Source organism: Teleopsis dalmanni, chromosome 2 (genome assembly GCF_002237135.1).
Source record: "Teleopsis dalmanni isolate 2A chromosome 2, ASM223713v2, whole genome shotgun sequence".
NCBI classification, from domain to species: Eukaryota; Metazoa; Arthropoda; class Insecta; order Diptera; family Diopsidae; genus Teleopsis; species Teleopsis dalmanni.
Genome location: NC_051847.1, coordinates 226,361,518 through 226,379,950, shown reverse-complemented (window position 1 = coordinate 226,379,950; position 18,433 = coordinate 226,361,518). Strand labels below are relative to the sequence as shown.

The 18,433-nt window shown below is 29.4% G+C and overlaps 3 protein-coding genes across 3 annotated transcripts in view; all 3 read left to right on the top strand.

Annotated features, from left to right (window-relative positions):
* Positions 1–942: 942 nt before the first annotated feature.
* LOC119676862 lies at positions 943–8,351 on the top strand. The gene is made up of 8 exons (XM_038088121.1): positions 943–1,018; positions 3,172–3,487; positions 5,163–5,326; positions 5,472–5,720; positions 5,776–6,027; positions 6,106–6,358; positions 7,873–8,091; positions 8,293–8,351. The coding sequence occupies exons 1-8, from the start codon at positions 943–945 to the stop codon at positions 8,342–8,344; spliced, it is 1,581 nt and encodes a 526-aa protein (XP_037944049.1). The 3' UTR covers positions 8,345–8,351.
* Positions 8,352–11,038: 2,687 nt separating this feature from the next.
* On the top strand, positions 11,039–11,629 carry LOC119676861 (mitochondrial import inner membrane translocase subunit Tim23-like). Its single transcript, XM_038088120.1, has one exon. It carries the CDS (start codon positions 11,039–11,041, stop codon positions 11,627–11,629), a length of 591 nt encoding a protein of 196 aa, XP_037944048.1.
* A 2,337-nt stretch (positions 11,630–13,966) lies between these two features.
* Positions 13,967–18,433, top strand: part of LOC119676860 (neprilysin-1-like) — a 23,104-nt gene continuing 18,637 nt past the window's right edge. Inside the window, exon 1 of the mRNA XM_038088119.1 lies at positions 13,967–15,866. Coding sequence (XP_037944047.1) covers positions 13,967–15,866 — 1,900 coding nt within the window. The remainder of the gene's footprint in view (positions 15,867–18,433) is intronic.

Genomic DNA, 18,433 nt, shown 5'->3' with positions numbered 1-18,433 from the left:
GTACACGTATGATGATTTATTATTTCAAAATTAGTTTTATGATAAATGGAAAATATTGTTTTTCTGTACTATTATCCTGTATATACATTTTTTCACTTGTTATTTATATTTTTGAATATTGTATGTATGTATGTGTTCGTGTATATAAACAATATTCAACATATATTGTTTGTAGTGTAATCTGTGTACATTAATTAATTAAAAATTTTAATTTCTATTTTTAGTAATTTAATTAAATTCTTATCAATATTATAGCATATTATGAGTATTATGTATTATATAATTCACGCTAATTTTATGTGTTAAATTGGAAACAAAATTAATATGCATTTTACTAAACAATTATAACTACAAATTTTAAATAGTAACTAAATAAAGTGAGTAATTAATCATGAATTAAAGGTTTAAAAACTAAGCGTATTGTCACTTTTTGTTATATATTTTGCAAATATTTTTGAAGTTCGAATATTTTTATTTGTGGTTAGTCGATTAATTTTTAAATGTTTTTATTATCATGTATATTTGCTCTTATTAAGAAGGGTCACCTATTTAATGACATAATTAGTAATTAATATTAAGCATGGCAGAGCCATTATTCCCACTTATATGATTGGTATTTAAAATCATCTATATAAATGAACTCATAACTGCAAAATTTTTGACCCATAAAAAGAAATGTGTTTCGTAAAGCTAAGTAGTTCCCAAACTTTGTTTGATCAAGGATCATAATGATATTATTGGTTATTGTAGGGATCACAAAGTTTAAGAATCATAAATTGTATGATTATTTTAATATGCTTTATGCATATCTGGTGTAATGCATAATGAATTGTATAAGTACTAAGGTTAATTATGTAGGCTATATAAATAGGTATATATTTACTTGCAAATATTTTGTGCTTATTTTCTACGAGTGAGATCTCAGTGGACAAACTGTAAGCTATGTATCCATTTGATTCGCGGATCATTTTTAACCAACTCGCGGACTACCGGGATCCATTGGAAACCACTAGTATAGGTTAGTTAGTTACCACCTAATATGATAATAATGAAAAAATGTTGAAGTCCAAAAATTTAGTTTAAATTATTTAGATATATTATTAAGATATATCTTATATTTAACATACGTAGTTTAAATAAATTTAAGTAAATAAATTCTTGACTATTCAGTTGTTTTTGATACTACTACATATCGATTATCAGAGATTTTTATCAGATATTTAAGTTTACGTGTATAATGTATAATTTTTGGACTGTACGATTCAGAAATTAAACCTGTAAAATGAATTCTTGGGCTGTTCAGACAGTTGTTTCGAATACAACTGCATAGTCATGAATAGTAATCTTTGAAAATGTGTAATGGATTATTACATTACACATGGATTATATAATATTTTGAACTGCAAGTTTAATGATTTTTACTCAGCAAATCAACTCTTGGGTTGACCATACAGTTTTTCTAGATACAACTACATAGTCATCATCAGTAATTGTTCGAAAAACTATTAAAATTAATTGTAACATATATCATTTTTTGAACTGTAAGTTTTAGGCACTGATTCCTCAAAATGGATTTTTAGACTGACCATAAAGTTGTTTCGGTTACAACCACATATCGATCATCACGGATTGTTGGAAACATCTATTAGTTTATCTACATGTTTATTTTTTTATACATATTTTTTGCACTGTATGTTTCAGAAATTGGATCCTGTAAAATTTGATATTTGGATTACTCTATTAACACAGAAAGCCAATGTGTAACTAATATGAATAATGCTAGTCTCTTGGTTAATATATTATCTTTCTTTCTAAACTGTTTTTGTACATTCGAGTATTTAGCTTACTCATATTACTTTAGAATGATTCGCTTTTTGGGTTGCTAACTTATTGCTTCAGAATCATTCACTTTTCGGACTTTATAGTTTACACTTTGCGTATGTATTCACGAATGCTTAAATGCGTTAATTTGTGATAAGTTGGCTTATGTATGAACCCTTTTTATGTAAGGTGTGGAACAGCACGACTATTATACATTACAATTCTTTTTTGCCAAATTGGTGTTAAAATTATGTACTTTATCGAACCTTTTGCATGACTTCAGGCCACTTGAACTCGTTTAAAAGGATACTTTTTGTGTATCATTCACTCTCTCGCGTGTATCAGTAGTTGAAAAAAAATGCTATTTTAACAATAATAAAAGCTTTTATTTCACATTTGCAATTTATAAAACAAAATTTAATTAAATAATTTGACAGTCATTAAATCAATTCGCTTAAATGGAAAAGTCTGGCACAATTGGCGAGTTGATTAAAAGTTAATCATTTTAATGATTACGGTCAATAAATAATCAAAAAAAAAAAACAAAATCAAAAAAAAAACTGTATTGAAGGGAAAATGGAAATTCTCTTTATACGAAATATGAAAAATATGCAAATGCGGAAAAGCGTGTTGAAGTGAAAAGCTCATTGGATTTAATCGAGTTTTTCGTCAGTCCCATCAGTGATAAAAACTGTAGTTAGAACATAATAAATAAAAAAATAAATAAAAATGATATAAAATATATAAAGCAGTAAAAGTGAAAATGGCAAACATATAAGAGAATAAAAAGAAAAAAATAGAAATAACTGTAAACAAAAGATACAAACGAATGGAACTGAAAAAATGCAAACAAAGCCATGGAAGATTTATTGGTACTGGCGAAGTCAATATATGGTAAAGCGCAAAAGTAATAATCAAAATAAAATATCCATCAATTTCAATATATTAGATTGAGGCAATTTGTTGCAATTGGACTGAATTGAAGTGCTAGTGAATATTTTTCACATATTTGAACTACTTTTATTTTATTAAAAAAAAAAAATATATAGCATACATAATTCACTTTTTTTTTTATAAAATTTAAAATAATTTTTCAACGTTCGTATTTTAACTTTATTAAATATGTGTAATGCTGTTTTCAAAGTAAATATTTACATATTTTATACATAAAGCAGTTAAGCTTTAATGGCTTCATGCAAAATTGATAAGCTCTTTTCAATCAATTTTATGTGTTTAAATTTCTAATAAGTGATTGACATTTTAACTTGACTCTGCTTTCATTTATATGATTGAATTTTTCATTACTAAAATAACTTTATTTTTACTTTTCTGCTTTTTTGCAAATTTTAGGGGACATTCGTTGGACAGTTGTTACTTCTGACATATCGAACGCTGAAGAGAATCGTGAAAATTTAATATTTTGCGATTTCCTGCCAGCCAAATGGTATCAGTTGCGTATATCAGCTACGAACGATGCTGGCAAAACCACCGAACATTACCACTTTTCCACAACGAATCTGGATGGTGTAACTATTCCACCACCTTCAGTTTTCCCATCGGAAAATGATTTGATGAACAATCTGATAAATGCGACAAATCCCACCAACGGTGATTGGTTCTCAACGTTAATAGTAATTGTCATTATAACCGTGGCCATTATCACAATGTAAGTATGGCAAATGTTCAGGTCTATGTCTCTATAACTAACTGCACATACACACACAAAAAAATAATGTAATGAAAAAATGTTTCACCCGTACTCTACTCTTAAGATTAGAAGTTAAATTGATTCACAAAGTACGTTTAACAACGACTGGTCAAGTACGAAGGGTGGGCATATTGCAAATCTGCCGGATACTTACTTCGCTTTCAGTTCACAGCTCAACCGGTTTATCTGTTCAAGTATTGAGTAAAAATTATAATAACGAAATCCTCCCTCGACATTAATTAGTCGCCATGTTAATTAGGAAATTATTTCACTGGGTTTTGTGGTGAATTAGTAACGCATGAATGGGTCTCCAATGGAAAAAGCGTATTAACGTTTATTTTGCAATTTGTGCTCCATGAAATTTTAATAGAAGTTCGTCTGGGCATTTTTCAAATTCCTGCATCATAATAAGATTAGAGTCTGTAAATGTTGAAAAAAATTTTTTAAAATACTTTAAATGTCAATTTATTTTTGACGAATCGACTTTTACGCGAGCAGGAAATTAAGTTCGGCTTATGACAGACAAATAGTAATTAAGCGCAACTTAAATTCATTATAATTCAATGGAAATTATTTAATGGAAATATAAAGCTTATATTGGATTAAGGCCTATTGTAATAATATGAGGAGAAAATTATATAGATCCACTACTTTTATATCGTCATCAATAATGAATGGGTATTCAGCAATTCTTTAAAAGTAAAATCTCTTAACAAGCTGTGTTTTTCTCTGGAGAGACTCGTATAAGAATGTAGTAAGCAATAAAATTATTATCATAACAGTTTCTAATTATTTATAGGGAGATTTCGGTTTCTCCAGTGCCAGATTCAACAAAGCGTTTTGGTGTTCTGAGTAGTATTTTTTATTTAATCACAAGTAGTAATCTAATAAGAAGTGGGATTGACCACATAAACGACTGGTACTAGGCACAGATGGTTGAGGTTATCATATTGAAACTTGCAATATTAAAACTCCATAACTCCAGAACTTAGTTATATCAAGATAAAGCATAGTAGAATTGTCGCAAAGAATATAGAAATCAAATAAAATTTGTTTTCAAATGCATAATTCTCTGCTCGTGGCACCCGATTTATTCGTATGTAAATATATCAAGGTATATTTGTTAGATCTTAATCTAATATGTCGATTAGTCTAATTGTTTCACTAAGAGACACAACTTATATGCTTATTGTTTCAAATTTCTCATTGAGATAAAACTAACTCAATGATGATACTCTTAACATTGCATCGAGGTTGTAGCATCTTACCTGTCTATGAAAACATCTTTACAAAATCGAATTGTATCCCATCATCTGTGGGCATTATGCTCTATTGTGAAGAACATTAAAAAATTTTTTGATTATTTTATATAAAGACTTAAAACAATATTCATTTATTGGTACTTACTGCTTATAAGCCAATCTTGTCCACCTTTCATAACTAAATAAGTGATAAGTAAAGAACAATCAAATTAACAAATAAATAATTCATAGAGATTAAATTCTGTATAATGCTTCGTTTATTTTTTCCTTATTTCAAAGTTTATCACATTCTTCACTAAATAGTATCTTAAATTAAATTTCATATCAATACAAATGAAGTTAATTAACGTCGATAAAACTTCTATTCGCAGTGCTTTAACAATTAAGCATAGACGAACATTGTGCGGTCCAATGGCCGAGGGATACGAGTCAAGAGCTCTGCCGGGTGATTACAAAGAAGACCACGACAATCGACGCAATCAGCAAGTGTACAGTGCATCACCTGTAAAGACAGTAGACAAGGCAAATGAATCAGGTAAGTGCTCAACTGCAAAGCTAACCAATTGAAAAGAAGCTTAAGGCTACATTGTTGCGTACTATGCACATGACGTGATTGTTTCTTTAGTTTACACTCAATGACATATACTTCCTTTGCACTTTCATTTCACCAAAACCAATAGAAATGTATGAGATATCGCCATATGCAACATTTAGTGTAAATGGTGGGCGTACAGGTGCACCAGCTAAAACACCACCCTCTCGTGGTGTTACTGCAACTCCATTGGATTATACAATGCAATTCAAAACATTTGGTCATCCCGAAGGAGACAATCTTAATGCAACTGCATATCCACTTTTGCCAAGCTCTGGTTTTGGACATGTAAAATCAAAATCTAGTTGGCATAAGCAACGTTATTTCAATACAGATGGTAAATGCATGATTTCCATGGTTTGATGTTCTCTAATTAAGTTGATTGAGTATAGATGAATCTACACTTTCTAAATCGATGACAATGGTAGCGGGTTCACAGTCAGGACATTCTAAGAAATCAACACGAAATGATGGTAGTCGTGGAAATAAAAGTAATAGCAGCAGTAGTGGTGGCGCTAATGCAGATGGACATTGTGAATCGGAGTCCGATACTAGTATTAGTCCTAGCACTGAGTTCTCTAATATGCCTACGTATAGAGTTCCTTGTAAGTCAACGCGTGGCAATGATGGACGTGTTGCAGTAGGTTCGTATGGCAGTAGGCGTGACGGCAGTTCAATAACAAAACTGAAATCTGTCGCACCCAACCCATACTTTTTTTCAGATATGTTTCGACCTGACTCGAGTACGGAGTCTAATAATGATCAGGCTTCACCTGTAGAGAGACGCATCAATACTCCGCGTCATATTGGCAATAACAGTGGTAGCAGTGGCAATAGCGGTATTCTCGTTAGTGGTGGAAATGGCGGTCCAACTGCTGTTATTGTAGATAAACGAGGTCATCGCAGTCGCAAAACATTGTCAACGAAAGACAACCATTCCTTGGATAGGCGATTGTGCCCCGGAAGTAACAACAGGTAGTTCAGGTACCTAAACCCCAAACTCCAAAACAAAAAATAAAAAAAAACAAAATTTCAATTAAAAACAAAAGTAAAAGAAAACTTTTTAAAAATCACAATTTTAAGAATGTAAATATCTTTTAAATTGTTTGATTCTAAATGTGTTTAAACAGTTAGCCTCAGGGTAGAGATAAGCAAATTTCAACAGAAGTTAATGAATTTTATTTTTGAAGTAGAAAAGTTTTTCATAACAAAAGTTGAAGTGACTACAGTTTCAAAGTACTGTTCTTTTCTTTCAGGTTTTAGGTATTCTAGATAGAATAATACAGAATGTCGTATGAAATATTAGTGAGCTTGTTGGTAGTAATATACTAAAATTTTTTTGTGACCAAAAAAAAAGATTAGTTAGACATCAAAGACTCAGACTTTCTGTGCGCTATTCTATTGAGCATTACTTATTCAGATATAAATCGATAAAGTTCCTATTAAAATTAGGAAGATATTGATACTAGGTAATTGTTCTTATGTCTCAGTTGTTACTAAGAGTACATAAAATGTTTTGCGGGAGCTAGATAAGCAAGTGACTGAATTTCATAAATCGTTGCAATAGACTAAATATAGAGATATATTGGTAATCGAAATATATCTTTCTTTTTGCAATTCACAATTCTAGAATTCAGTTTTGGATACTACTGATAGAAACCATAACCCTATCAGTAGGGTAGCCAACTCACAATAGGCACTTAAATTTTTTTTTTGGAGAGTCTTAATTATATGTTTAGTCTGTTAAAAAACCAAGTATCTCCAGGATACTACTAAAAGTATCAAGAAGATACTTTTATTCCGGTTAGTGAAAAGTGACACTGTTTAAAAAGATTTTAAGTTTTGATACACCTAGCATAATCAAAAGATATTTAACAGTCTTCCTTTCTATATAATCTTCTTTTGCGAGTTAGATTCTAAAACTTCATGACTCAATAATTAGCAATAAATATAGCTAATATATATTATGTCCACATATATATTAGATATGTATTTATAAATTTTAAAGATTATGCATTAAATTTTTTAAAATATTTAGCACTTTTATATCAGTACATAACTATTTTAATTAAATATACTATATAAAATATTTATTGAAGATATCAGTCTCACTTAGAATTTTTTTTTTAAATAATATTTATATATAATATGTCTTCATGTATTTTTGTATTATAAAAAAGTTTATATTTATTTAGAAATCTTTAAATTTTACTTTTATGTGTATTATTTAATAAGCATTATAAGAATCTGAAATTTTAACGTCAAATATTAGTTTTTTTTTCAATTAAAGTAAATCAAAAAAATTTTTATTTTTAATAAAAAATCTAAATTAGTTTTAATTGGCAAAAAAAATTTTATATATTCTTTTTAATATATTTTTTTTATCTTGATTTCTTTCTCGTCCTTTTAACTTTATTTAAAAAAAAACACAAACACACTCAAAACACTAAACATCCACGGACACATGCACAATATTAAATAACCAACAGTTTAGACAGTGAGGTTAACTCCGACACAGCGGCCTCATTGGCTGCCACCATTGTAGCGGCCGGAGCTGGGGATTTGGGTTTTCGTCCACCGTCGGGTTTTACAGATTCACGTGAATTTAGCGAAGCGGATTTAGACTTGGAAGTGCAACGTGTAATGGAAAACACCGACGGACAATTGGCTAAAATGGATAGGGAGGAATTAACTTCACTGTTGGCAAGGTGAGTTATTGGACAATTTGAATTGAAGGTAGCGTGGGTGGCGGAGGAGCGTACAAATTGCATTTTAATTAGTTTCGTAAAATATTAACTTTACTTAGTCGCTGCATTATACACAAAGCTTCCAAGAAATTTGTTGATTAAATAATTCATTTTTTCTTTCTCTCTATATTGTCCATAATTTGTTCACCTTTCCGCTGTCAGGTATCATGAGAAGAAGGAACAGGAGCGGCAAGAATATACAATACATGTTTGAAAATAAAGTAACTATTTTAAAATCAAATAAAATAAACTAGAATAAGGAGTACATAAACAAAGCAAAAACTAATAAAAACTTATTAAAATTTATTCAATTCTAAAGAAAAAAAATAGCATGGAATACTACATAAAAATTTAAATAAAAACTCAGAAAAACCTGCATTTAAGCGCATAAATCGTAACTTTAACACTGCTAAATCTAAAAGGATTATAGGCCAATATACATTATTATAATTCGATTTATTCTTATACAAATCTTTATTGAAGACTTGTTTTACGCTGGCATGAACATGAAGGATAATGCATCCTTTGCACTGAGAACATGTCAAAATTAAATAAACTTTTTTAAATGTTATTGAAAAAAATCAAGGAGATCTTTTTAAAATGTTCTTTATTATGTTTAATACGTTGTGATAATATTAATGAAATTGATTGTTTTAATTAAAAATGCTAAAAGTGTAAAATATATATTAATATTTACTAAAATTAAGTTTAGTTAAAATTATGAAAATACACACAGAAGAGTTTAAAAAATATACTTTTTATAATTTAAGTTAGTTAAAATTTCTTTATCATATATCATATATAAATTTGTACATTTTAGTTCCATATATTTTTGGGTGTATTGTTAATAACATATTTATATCATTTGAAGTATTAATTTCAGAGTGCCAACTAATTTTATAATTAAGGTTTTTATATAAAAATCGTACGAATTTTTAAATATTTTGTTTTTAGTTTTTAATTAGCCAACAAAAAATAATTATAAAAATAAATAATATTTATTAATTTTCTTATTTAGAATTTATGAAGTAAAGATTAAACCAATAAGTAAAAAATTATTGAACTATAAGTAACTGTTTCTCAACTACTTATATTATATATTGTATTAAAACGATTGTAATTTATATTGATGTAAGAGTAAAATAGATAATCACCAATAAAATTGTATGAAAATTATTGATTAAAAATGGAAAATAAATTGAGATAGTGAAATATAAGCCCTGAGTTTTAAATTATTATTTTTTTAATGTAGTTGTTTTAAAAAATGATTTTTTAGATTATTTCAATCTGAACCTTTTTTTTCTTCAAATTATAGAGGCACTTTACAATCTGTTAACATGCAGGATTTAGATATGATCTCTAACCCAGTGGGACTACACCAGTTATGCTTGCTATTAAACTTTAAAGAATTCTGCGATATTATTTTTTTTTTGTTTGATTTAGTTTTCGATAAGCTTTTAAGAAGGTTACTGGTAGATACAGAGTACATTAAACATCGTTCACTGAAACTGTTCAACATAATAGACAGTCACAATAACTCAACGCTCAACATCCTAAAAATACAGCAAAATATGATAAGCACAGGCAGATATAATATAAAGACATTCAATACATCATTTCATAAAGCCACCGTATTTAGTTATTCTTAGTATGACTTAAAACTGTCCACAGGTAAAATAGAGTTAAGGTGATATATGGTACCACCAACTCAGGTACAAACGCATACATAACAAAAGTAAACGCTGTTATAAAAAATAAGATTTTGATTAAATTTTCATCGTTAGCTTTGAAATACAATATATTACATATATTGTTTATATCTAGCAGTGTTATCCGTTTTAAAGATAATTTTTGTTGACTTGTTGACACATAGCTGGCAAGAGTTCAACCATAACTTTACTCTTGCTTATTAAAATGTTACAAAGGGCCGGAAGTAAAAGGGCTGTCAGTATAAACATGGTCTTATATGTAACATCACAAAAAAATCACATCATCAAAACGCGAAATTATACTTCTCAGAAAAGTTATACTTACTACACAGCCAAAATAAGTTGTGTTTACAGCGTGTGGCGCCAGTCTTGTTAAAACCACATACCTTTCCTATTTAAACTTCAATTTCATGTTAAAAAAATTTGTGCGACTATATCGATCAAAACAGTATGAGTTCATCTCACCTACAGATCAAATACCACACCATACATTTTATGACATTTGCAGGTGCTAATGGAAAAATGTATACGGTTAATAAATGGAGAACGACTTATTTGGAGACCCATTTTTTATCAAGTAATAGTTTCACATTAAACAAAATTACATAAATGGATTTACAATGAACTTTCATGGAATTCTGGATTATTATCAAGTTTTTCAGTAAGGATTTGTTGACATAATAAAATTTTCTATTAATATTGGTATTTTTAGTATCAATTATTAAGTCCATTAAGTCTTATTTACTGTTTTTACAACACTTAACCGCGTTTAGGGCTCTAATTGGTCTTTTAATCAGATACCGCGTTTAGGGCTCTAGTTGTTGGTCTTTTAATCAGATATCAGCATATTCATTGGTTAATACAACATTGATGCCATGATATAGGAACATTCCTAGTACTTGAACGCGAGTGGCTTTTATATATATATGTTATATATGAACTTGGGGATAATTTCAGTTTATTTTATATTTATTAAAACTATATGTGTAAAGTCCAATATAATTTATTTAGGTATCACATTTTAATTTTATTTAAATAAAACATTTAAAATATATACCAATTTTACACTAAGTGAGCGTGAATGTTTTGAAAAAATATTTCATATCGAATTGAATAATAAATAATTTTAGAAAATTTTTAAAACATTTTCTTCATTAGCATATAAATAAATTTCCTTCTAATACTTTAACTAAAGCAAAATGATAAAAGAGTACTTGGACAAAATTTTTGAAAAAAACAAAAATGTCTCCAGTGAGACATATGACACGTCAACACTTGGTGAAATACCCGCAGATGTAATATCACCTATGCGGGAATCTACTATGGATAATTCCAGTTCTAAGGATTCGGGTGCACAGTATGTAACACTTAAAAGTATCAAGGAGGAGCATAAAATAAAGGTGAATATGATGAACATAGGTGCTTTGATTCTAATAGGCGCATCTATTAGTACTTTAACTGGCTTGTATAAAGGGGTTCGAAAGGTACTGAGTCATAATAACACTGGCAAAATCTACACAATTTTATTAAACCATGTAGTAAAGGAAGGCGCAGGCTTGTCTAACACTTTAGGAATTATTGGAGTATACTATAGTGGGTGTTATATATTGTTGAATAGATTCCTCCCAAAGTCTAATGATGATACGAATATGTTTATATCCGCTACAAGTTCTGGTTTAATATTCAAATCAACATTTGTTGGTGGTGCAATAGATCTGTGTGGTTCAACTGCTTACTATATGTACAACAACTTCAAAAATAATGGTTTCAAAAATTGGAAGGAAATCTGAATTTTTTACATTTTCCCTTATAATTATTAAGTAATAATAAAACTGTTTGCTTTGTCAACATTTTGAATTTGTTAAATATGTTATTCTTAAATCTTGGATATTAAATTTTCCATTGGTCCCAAAAACAGTAAAGAGGGAATATTTATTCTTTTTTTATTTTCTATTATTCCTTTACAGATGAATAAAAAATAGTGCTGTTCTAATCCTAAGATAGAAATTCATCGTCTCTATCCAGCTTAACTAATTTTTTAAATTACAAATCTTTTTAATATTTAAGACTATGTCTGTAGAAAACCATATACTGATGTAATATTGACAACTTGTCTAAGCATGACTAGACTTGTCATAACCTGTAATAGCCATTTATTGTCAAAGAAAAATAAAATATTGCATATTTATATTATTGGGCATTATGAACGTCTATATAGTTAAAATAAAATATAATATGAGGTATAAATTTCCATTCAATAAAACTTAAAAATATTTAATAAACACACAAAACTATAGAACCGAAAAGTATTTTTAATCCCTCAAGAGAGAAATCGGGGAAAAGGATTTAAACAGCTCATTGAGGTGAACTCATTTCTAAACTCGATTGTGTGTTGAGTGTGGGAATCTTTTTACTTCAAAAAGATAAATGAAGTTCCTTTCACTTTGCAAACTCGTCTAATATCTTCCAGGGCGCAATCTAGAGTTGGGCTAAGCTAAGCTAATTTCGGAAAATCTACAAAATCAGCAGATTAGAGGTTTTGTTAATGATGGAGCAGCAAATATTGCACTGTTCAGCAATAGTACAAAATCAAAGCTAGTACAGCTGTAGAAAACTCAGCTGAGGTCACTGATGTCACCAGTGATAAATTATTATCATAAATATTTCCTTAATATTACAATATGGTTTCAGTTTTATTTTTATAGATATATAATATAGATATAAATATATAATAAAAATCCTATTCGGCGGAGCCAAGATTGCACTGACAAAGCTTAAGCCATCCAAAAATTTTTAAATCGAAATGTAGAGGCCTCACGAAAGAAGAGCAAAAACATGTAACTAAACTATTTCTTTGTAAACGCCCACATATGTTTTCTCAAAACAATTTTTCTTTATTAATCGGTCAGTTTGATTTTAAGACTAATATATTTATGGACTGTAGTAACAGTAATAACAAAACGTCGTTTATGGGCTGTTTGAACAGACGAGAATATTCTGCCAATAAACAGACGAGAACCAACCAATTATCCTTTTTTTCTACAACGTAGGGCTAAATATATATAAGATATTTAGCCAGTTGATCATTATTGATTAACCTCAAACGAAATTTGAAGTACTCAAAATAAGATAGGCCACTGTAACTCCAGGGAATTTGATCTAGTAGAATTGTTTTTTTTTCTCTTGAATATAGGATAGGACATAAGTAAGGGAATTTGTTTATTTACCACTGAGCTCAATTCTAAAAGAAAATTACTTATATTTTTTTTTAAATCGTCATTAAATGCTAATGTTATAAATATTTTTGTAATTTTTTCAAAAAGTAAGAAATATGATACCAATATATTTTCCTTATATATATGAGAAAGTTTAATTAAGAAGAAGAATATAATTATGAGAAGTATTAATTATTTTTTATTAATTTTAATTGTTTTCTTTGCTCCGAATTTTTTTATATAATAAATGTAAAAAATGCTTATATCAACAAAGAAAGAAAAAAACTAATAAAAGTACAACGACTCTTCCTTGTGAAGATAGCAATCGTCATTATGAATATGCAATACCATATACTACCAGCACATAGTATGAAAAAGAGAAGTTCATTCGATCGAGCACTAAACGTTGAAGTCTAAATTGTGAATATTGTAAATTTAGATTTTCTCTAACCTGGAGTATCTTTATTGCGAAAATCTTAATGGCATGGTAATAAATGAATTAATTATTATTTTAATCATTTATACTACTATGCACAATCTCATTAAGTTTATTTTGAAAATTAGTACAGTGTATCAATAGTGAATAAACAAAACAATCATAATATATGTCACTATGAAAATTATTGTATTTTCTTGTAATTTGTTATTTATTTAATGCAATAAACATTTTGCAATAGTTTTGTTTTTAAACTAAAATTAGAATTCAGTTTAAAAACCAGAGTAAATTGAGATAGCAAGCGTGAGGTTGATCGAGTGCTGATAAACTTCTGACCATTGTGAAAAGATTTGATTGCATTTGCTTGGAATCTCACCATTTATTCTCACTCAGAATAGTCGTGCTTTGTTATTCGTCTGTTAAACAACAAAATTTTTGTTATTTAAAAAAATACGAAATAATTTTAATTAACAAAGATGAACACATATTTTCAAGCAATTGTAATAGTTTTCACTTTTGTGACACGGATTACAACCACTCCAATTACAACCAATAAATTAGATGTCATTCAGCCAGTTGATCAGCTAAATTCATCTTATGTACGGGACATCATGCGACTTTCCAAAGCAGCTGAAATACACAATTACATGAACGGAAGCATCGATCCATGCGACAACTTTTACAATTTCGCATGTGGTAATTGGTTGAAAATAAATCCAGCAAATTCTATCCAACATGCAACGACTGGCTTTTTTGAGTCCATAACATTAGCTTTAAATCGCAAAGTAGCATTGGTACTGAAATCGGGAGTGCAAGACTCCGATACTGAAACGGATATTAAGGTGAAGAAATTCTATGAGTCATGCACAAACATTGCTCAAATACAGTCTGTATACAGAGCAAAACTGAAGGAAATAATTGCGGAATTCGGTGAAATGCCAGCGTTGGTTGGTGATAAGTGGCAAGAGCAGAACTTCAATTGGTTGGAGACAGTGGGAAAAATTAGTTTAAAATATGGGAAAGATATAATTATAAGTATTGACGTGCTTGCAGATTATGCTAAGAATACAGAGAATCGCGTTTATATTGGACCTTCAGATTTGCCATTGGAGAGTCGTTCAATGTACTTAGATAATGTTACGAAAATATATCGAGAAGGTTACAAAATGACAATAGCTGATAAGTTAAAACGTTATCTGGGCATAAATGAACAAGTGGCAAAAGAAACAGCTGCAGATATAATGGACTTTGAAATTTCTTTGGCTAGGGGCATGATAGATGATAAATTAGGCTTAGACTTAGACGAGATGACACAATTAACCACAATTGATAACATGCAAAAGAAATATGCACCAGATATCGATATACGTCGTTTACTTGATATAAGGCTTGGATCTGACTTTAATGAAACTATTTATGAATTCGTACCAGAATATCAAGACAATCTGAAGAATATTATAATAAGAACACCAAAGCGTGTTGTGGCTAATTATATTTTCTATTATTTGCTTAGTGATTTTCAGTTAAAAAATGCTAAAACAAGAGCCAGTCAAGAAGTTTTGTGTATAGCCGAAACTAAATCTCATTTTGCCAAAGTAATGGATAATATGATTTATAGAAAATATAATACCAAAACAACAGAAATGGATATTGAACTTGTATGGAATAAACTAAAAAGCATTTATAGATCAAAATTACGTTCGAGAGAGTTAAACTGGATTGATCTTGATACGAGAAAGTCTGCTATTGAGAAACTAGATGCAATGAAATTGGAAATTAACTCTTACACTAAAGATGACTTCACCAAGGAGTTTGCCAACTTGACAATTAATGGTGAGGATTATGTTGAAAATGTTAAGAGTATTTTAAGTTGGGGTGCCTCGCAATTACTAACTAAACTACATGAACCTCCAAAATCATTAGAAGCAGGCGAAATACTTTCATATACGCCAGCTAATATTATCATCGAAAACACAATAAAAGTGCCCATATCACTATTACAGCCTTACTACCTATGGGCTGCTGTTTATCCAAATGCATTAAAGTTTGCTACATTGGGCACGTTAGTTGGTCATGAGATGGTACATGGTTTTGATGACTCAGGTCGAAAATATGACAAGGATGGTAATAGTAGAGATTGGTGGGATGAGCTGTCTACAAAAACATTCGTGGAAAAAACTAAATGCTTCTCTAAACAATACAGTAAATACATTTACGGTGGACGGAACCTGCCAAAAAGTACAGCACAGTCTGAAAACATTGCTGACAATGGCGGTATACGTTTGGCATACGAAGCTTATTTGAATTGGTATGAGGACGCAGTGCGTTCTGGGCAAGATTTAGTATTTGAAACACTACCAACATTGAATTATACAAGTAAGCAATTATTTTTTATTACATATGCACAATTATGGTGTAGTGATACTCATCCCCGCCTACGAGATTTGCAGACTTCAGTAGATTCACATGTGCCATCAATGTTTAGAGTAATTGGACCACTTTCAAATTTTTTAGAATTCTCGAAAGAATTCAACTGTGAAGTTGGTACTCAGATGAATCCGTTAAGAAAGTGTGCAATTTATTAGAAAACTTGTTAATAAGTGTGAATGTAAATATAAATGTAAATAAAAATATGTTTAAAATATTTATCGAATTAACTTAAATTAACTTAATACTTGATAGGGTCTGCTTTTAAATAATTAACATTTTTTCTGTAAAAGTAAATAAAGAAAGAGTAGCTGGGTGAACAAAAATTTCTATAAAAAAATATTTTTAAGAACTTTCTGAAAAAAAGAGACAAATTCATAGTACTGTCGAGAATTAATTGCATCCATATGTTATGTATGGTGAGGCAGATGATTTATTGGCGTGATAAACTCATATATTTAAAAATTGATAAATATTTGATCATCAGTTCTGATCGCTACGGCTATACGATTACCAGTTTGCTATTTCTTGAAATTTAAAATAAAAATGTGAAAATACAGCCGTACTCGCCGTTAGACACACAACACTGCCTGTTAATTGGCCTCCTAGGATCATGCTAATGACGAACTAATGATGCTTGAAATCGTCTTGATGAACTTTTATTTACTTACGGCGGGGATGTTTTTAGATACTTGCGCCCAAGTCATGAAATATTATATCGAAGGATGCCGTGATGTGAAAAATCTCGTGGAGAGCATTTGAATGATAATGTGCTTAATATCTAATGGCAGGATTGCTTTCTGAAATATAGTGAAAAAAATGTGAATAAATCTTAATCACAAGTGTCTTTTATGTATCTTTAATTTATGGTTAAAATAAACAATTCTATATCATACTAGAATTTAACCCGGCAAACGTTGTTTTGCCGTATAAATTATTTCTACTGATTATTTTTTTTTTAAATAAATGATAATGAATTTATTGTATTGTACTGCCATTTGCCGCAATATTGTGAACTATTTCCGTTATTCCGAACGAAATCATTTGGAAGCATAAATTAAATATGCGAATGGACATTAGGAACAGATTTGAATCTTAATGCGTGCCAATGAGCAAGCCGTTTAATGGTTCTGGTGGTCTCTCAATTTCTGATAGTTGCACTTTTCCTGATGCGCAACACAACCCGTCTGATTCTTGTTTGAATTTGAGTGCATGACAATAAGGGCACTCTTTGTCCATAGAACCAATCATCACTTTCGGGTGTGCGGAATATTGAATACCTGGCTCGTACTTGAACGCAAGATGAAGAAACGAAGTGGATGTAAATGCTCGATGTACTTGTTGGCGTAGTTACATAAAATAATGAAAAAAAATTTTTCTTTTTCAAAAATATAAAAAAAATTGATGTCAAAAAAATAAAAAATTTTTGTTAAAGCAATAAAGATATTTTTGCTGGATAGGGACACCCTAATCACTTTAGCGGTATGAAATATACTTTACGACCTATTTTCATACCTACCAAATATACACAAAAAGTTTTATGACAATTGGTCAAGCCGTTTCGGTGGAGTTTAAGCACAAACACCGTGACACGATATTTTTATATATAAGATAATGACTTCAAAATTAAGTGCATAATAATGATAGCTCTAAGGAACAGAAATACTGTCTTGCATGGGGATTTACAAATTTCATTTATGAAGGAAAAAATAAAAAGAGTATAACAGTAATATATTTTCATATGCAATTGGAAAATGTGATTATGTATATATGTTACATTGTAAATTTTAGTTTATAATTGGAATTTTGATATAAAACAACTGCATTTTATATAAATAATGAAGTTTCTGCGCTTGTAAAACCCTGAAACTTGCTGACGATATTAAAGAGGATGAATCTGATTGATATAACGAATGTATGACCTTACTTCATCTATTACCTATTTATATGGCATATTGAAATTCTTAGAAAGGCTTATTTAAGGCATTAGCTGTAATAATACATGTATATATTTTGATATGAATTTCACCAAGAAAAAGAAAAGCAATGTTATATTAAGAAGAAAAAATAATTTTATATAAATTTTCTACACCTCCATGTTAGTTCGGAGTTATTAATAACATATTCGTATATTAATATGTCAAAGGATTAGTTAAACGTGCAAAAAAGAAAGCATTTTTAGTTACTTTAAATACAATTAAATAAAAATATTAAAATATTTTTAGTCGTTAGATAAATATTTCAATTGGTTGTTAGTATAATAAAACTTTCGAACATTCATAAATTTCAACTAAAGTGTAATTAACCGGAAAAGTTTCAACGATGTTTATAAAATAAAAGACTACGTTTTCCATCGAAATAATAAATGTCAAATATTTTCAAAAAAGTTTTTGAATTTTAAAATGTGTAGTCATTGCAAAGCCAATTTAATTAAAATTTATAAAATTTTAGTTAACAATCTAATTGTGCATAGAAGAGCGTGTTTAGTATGCAGCCGGAAATGGAAGCCCTAAACG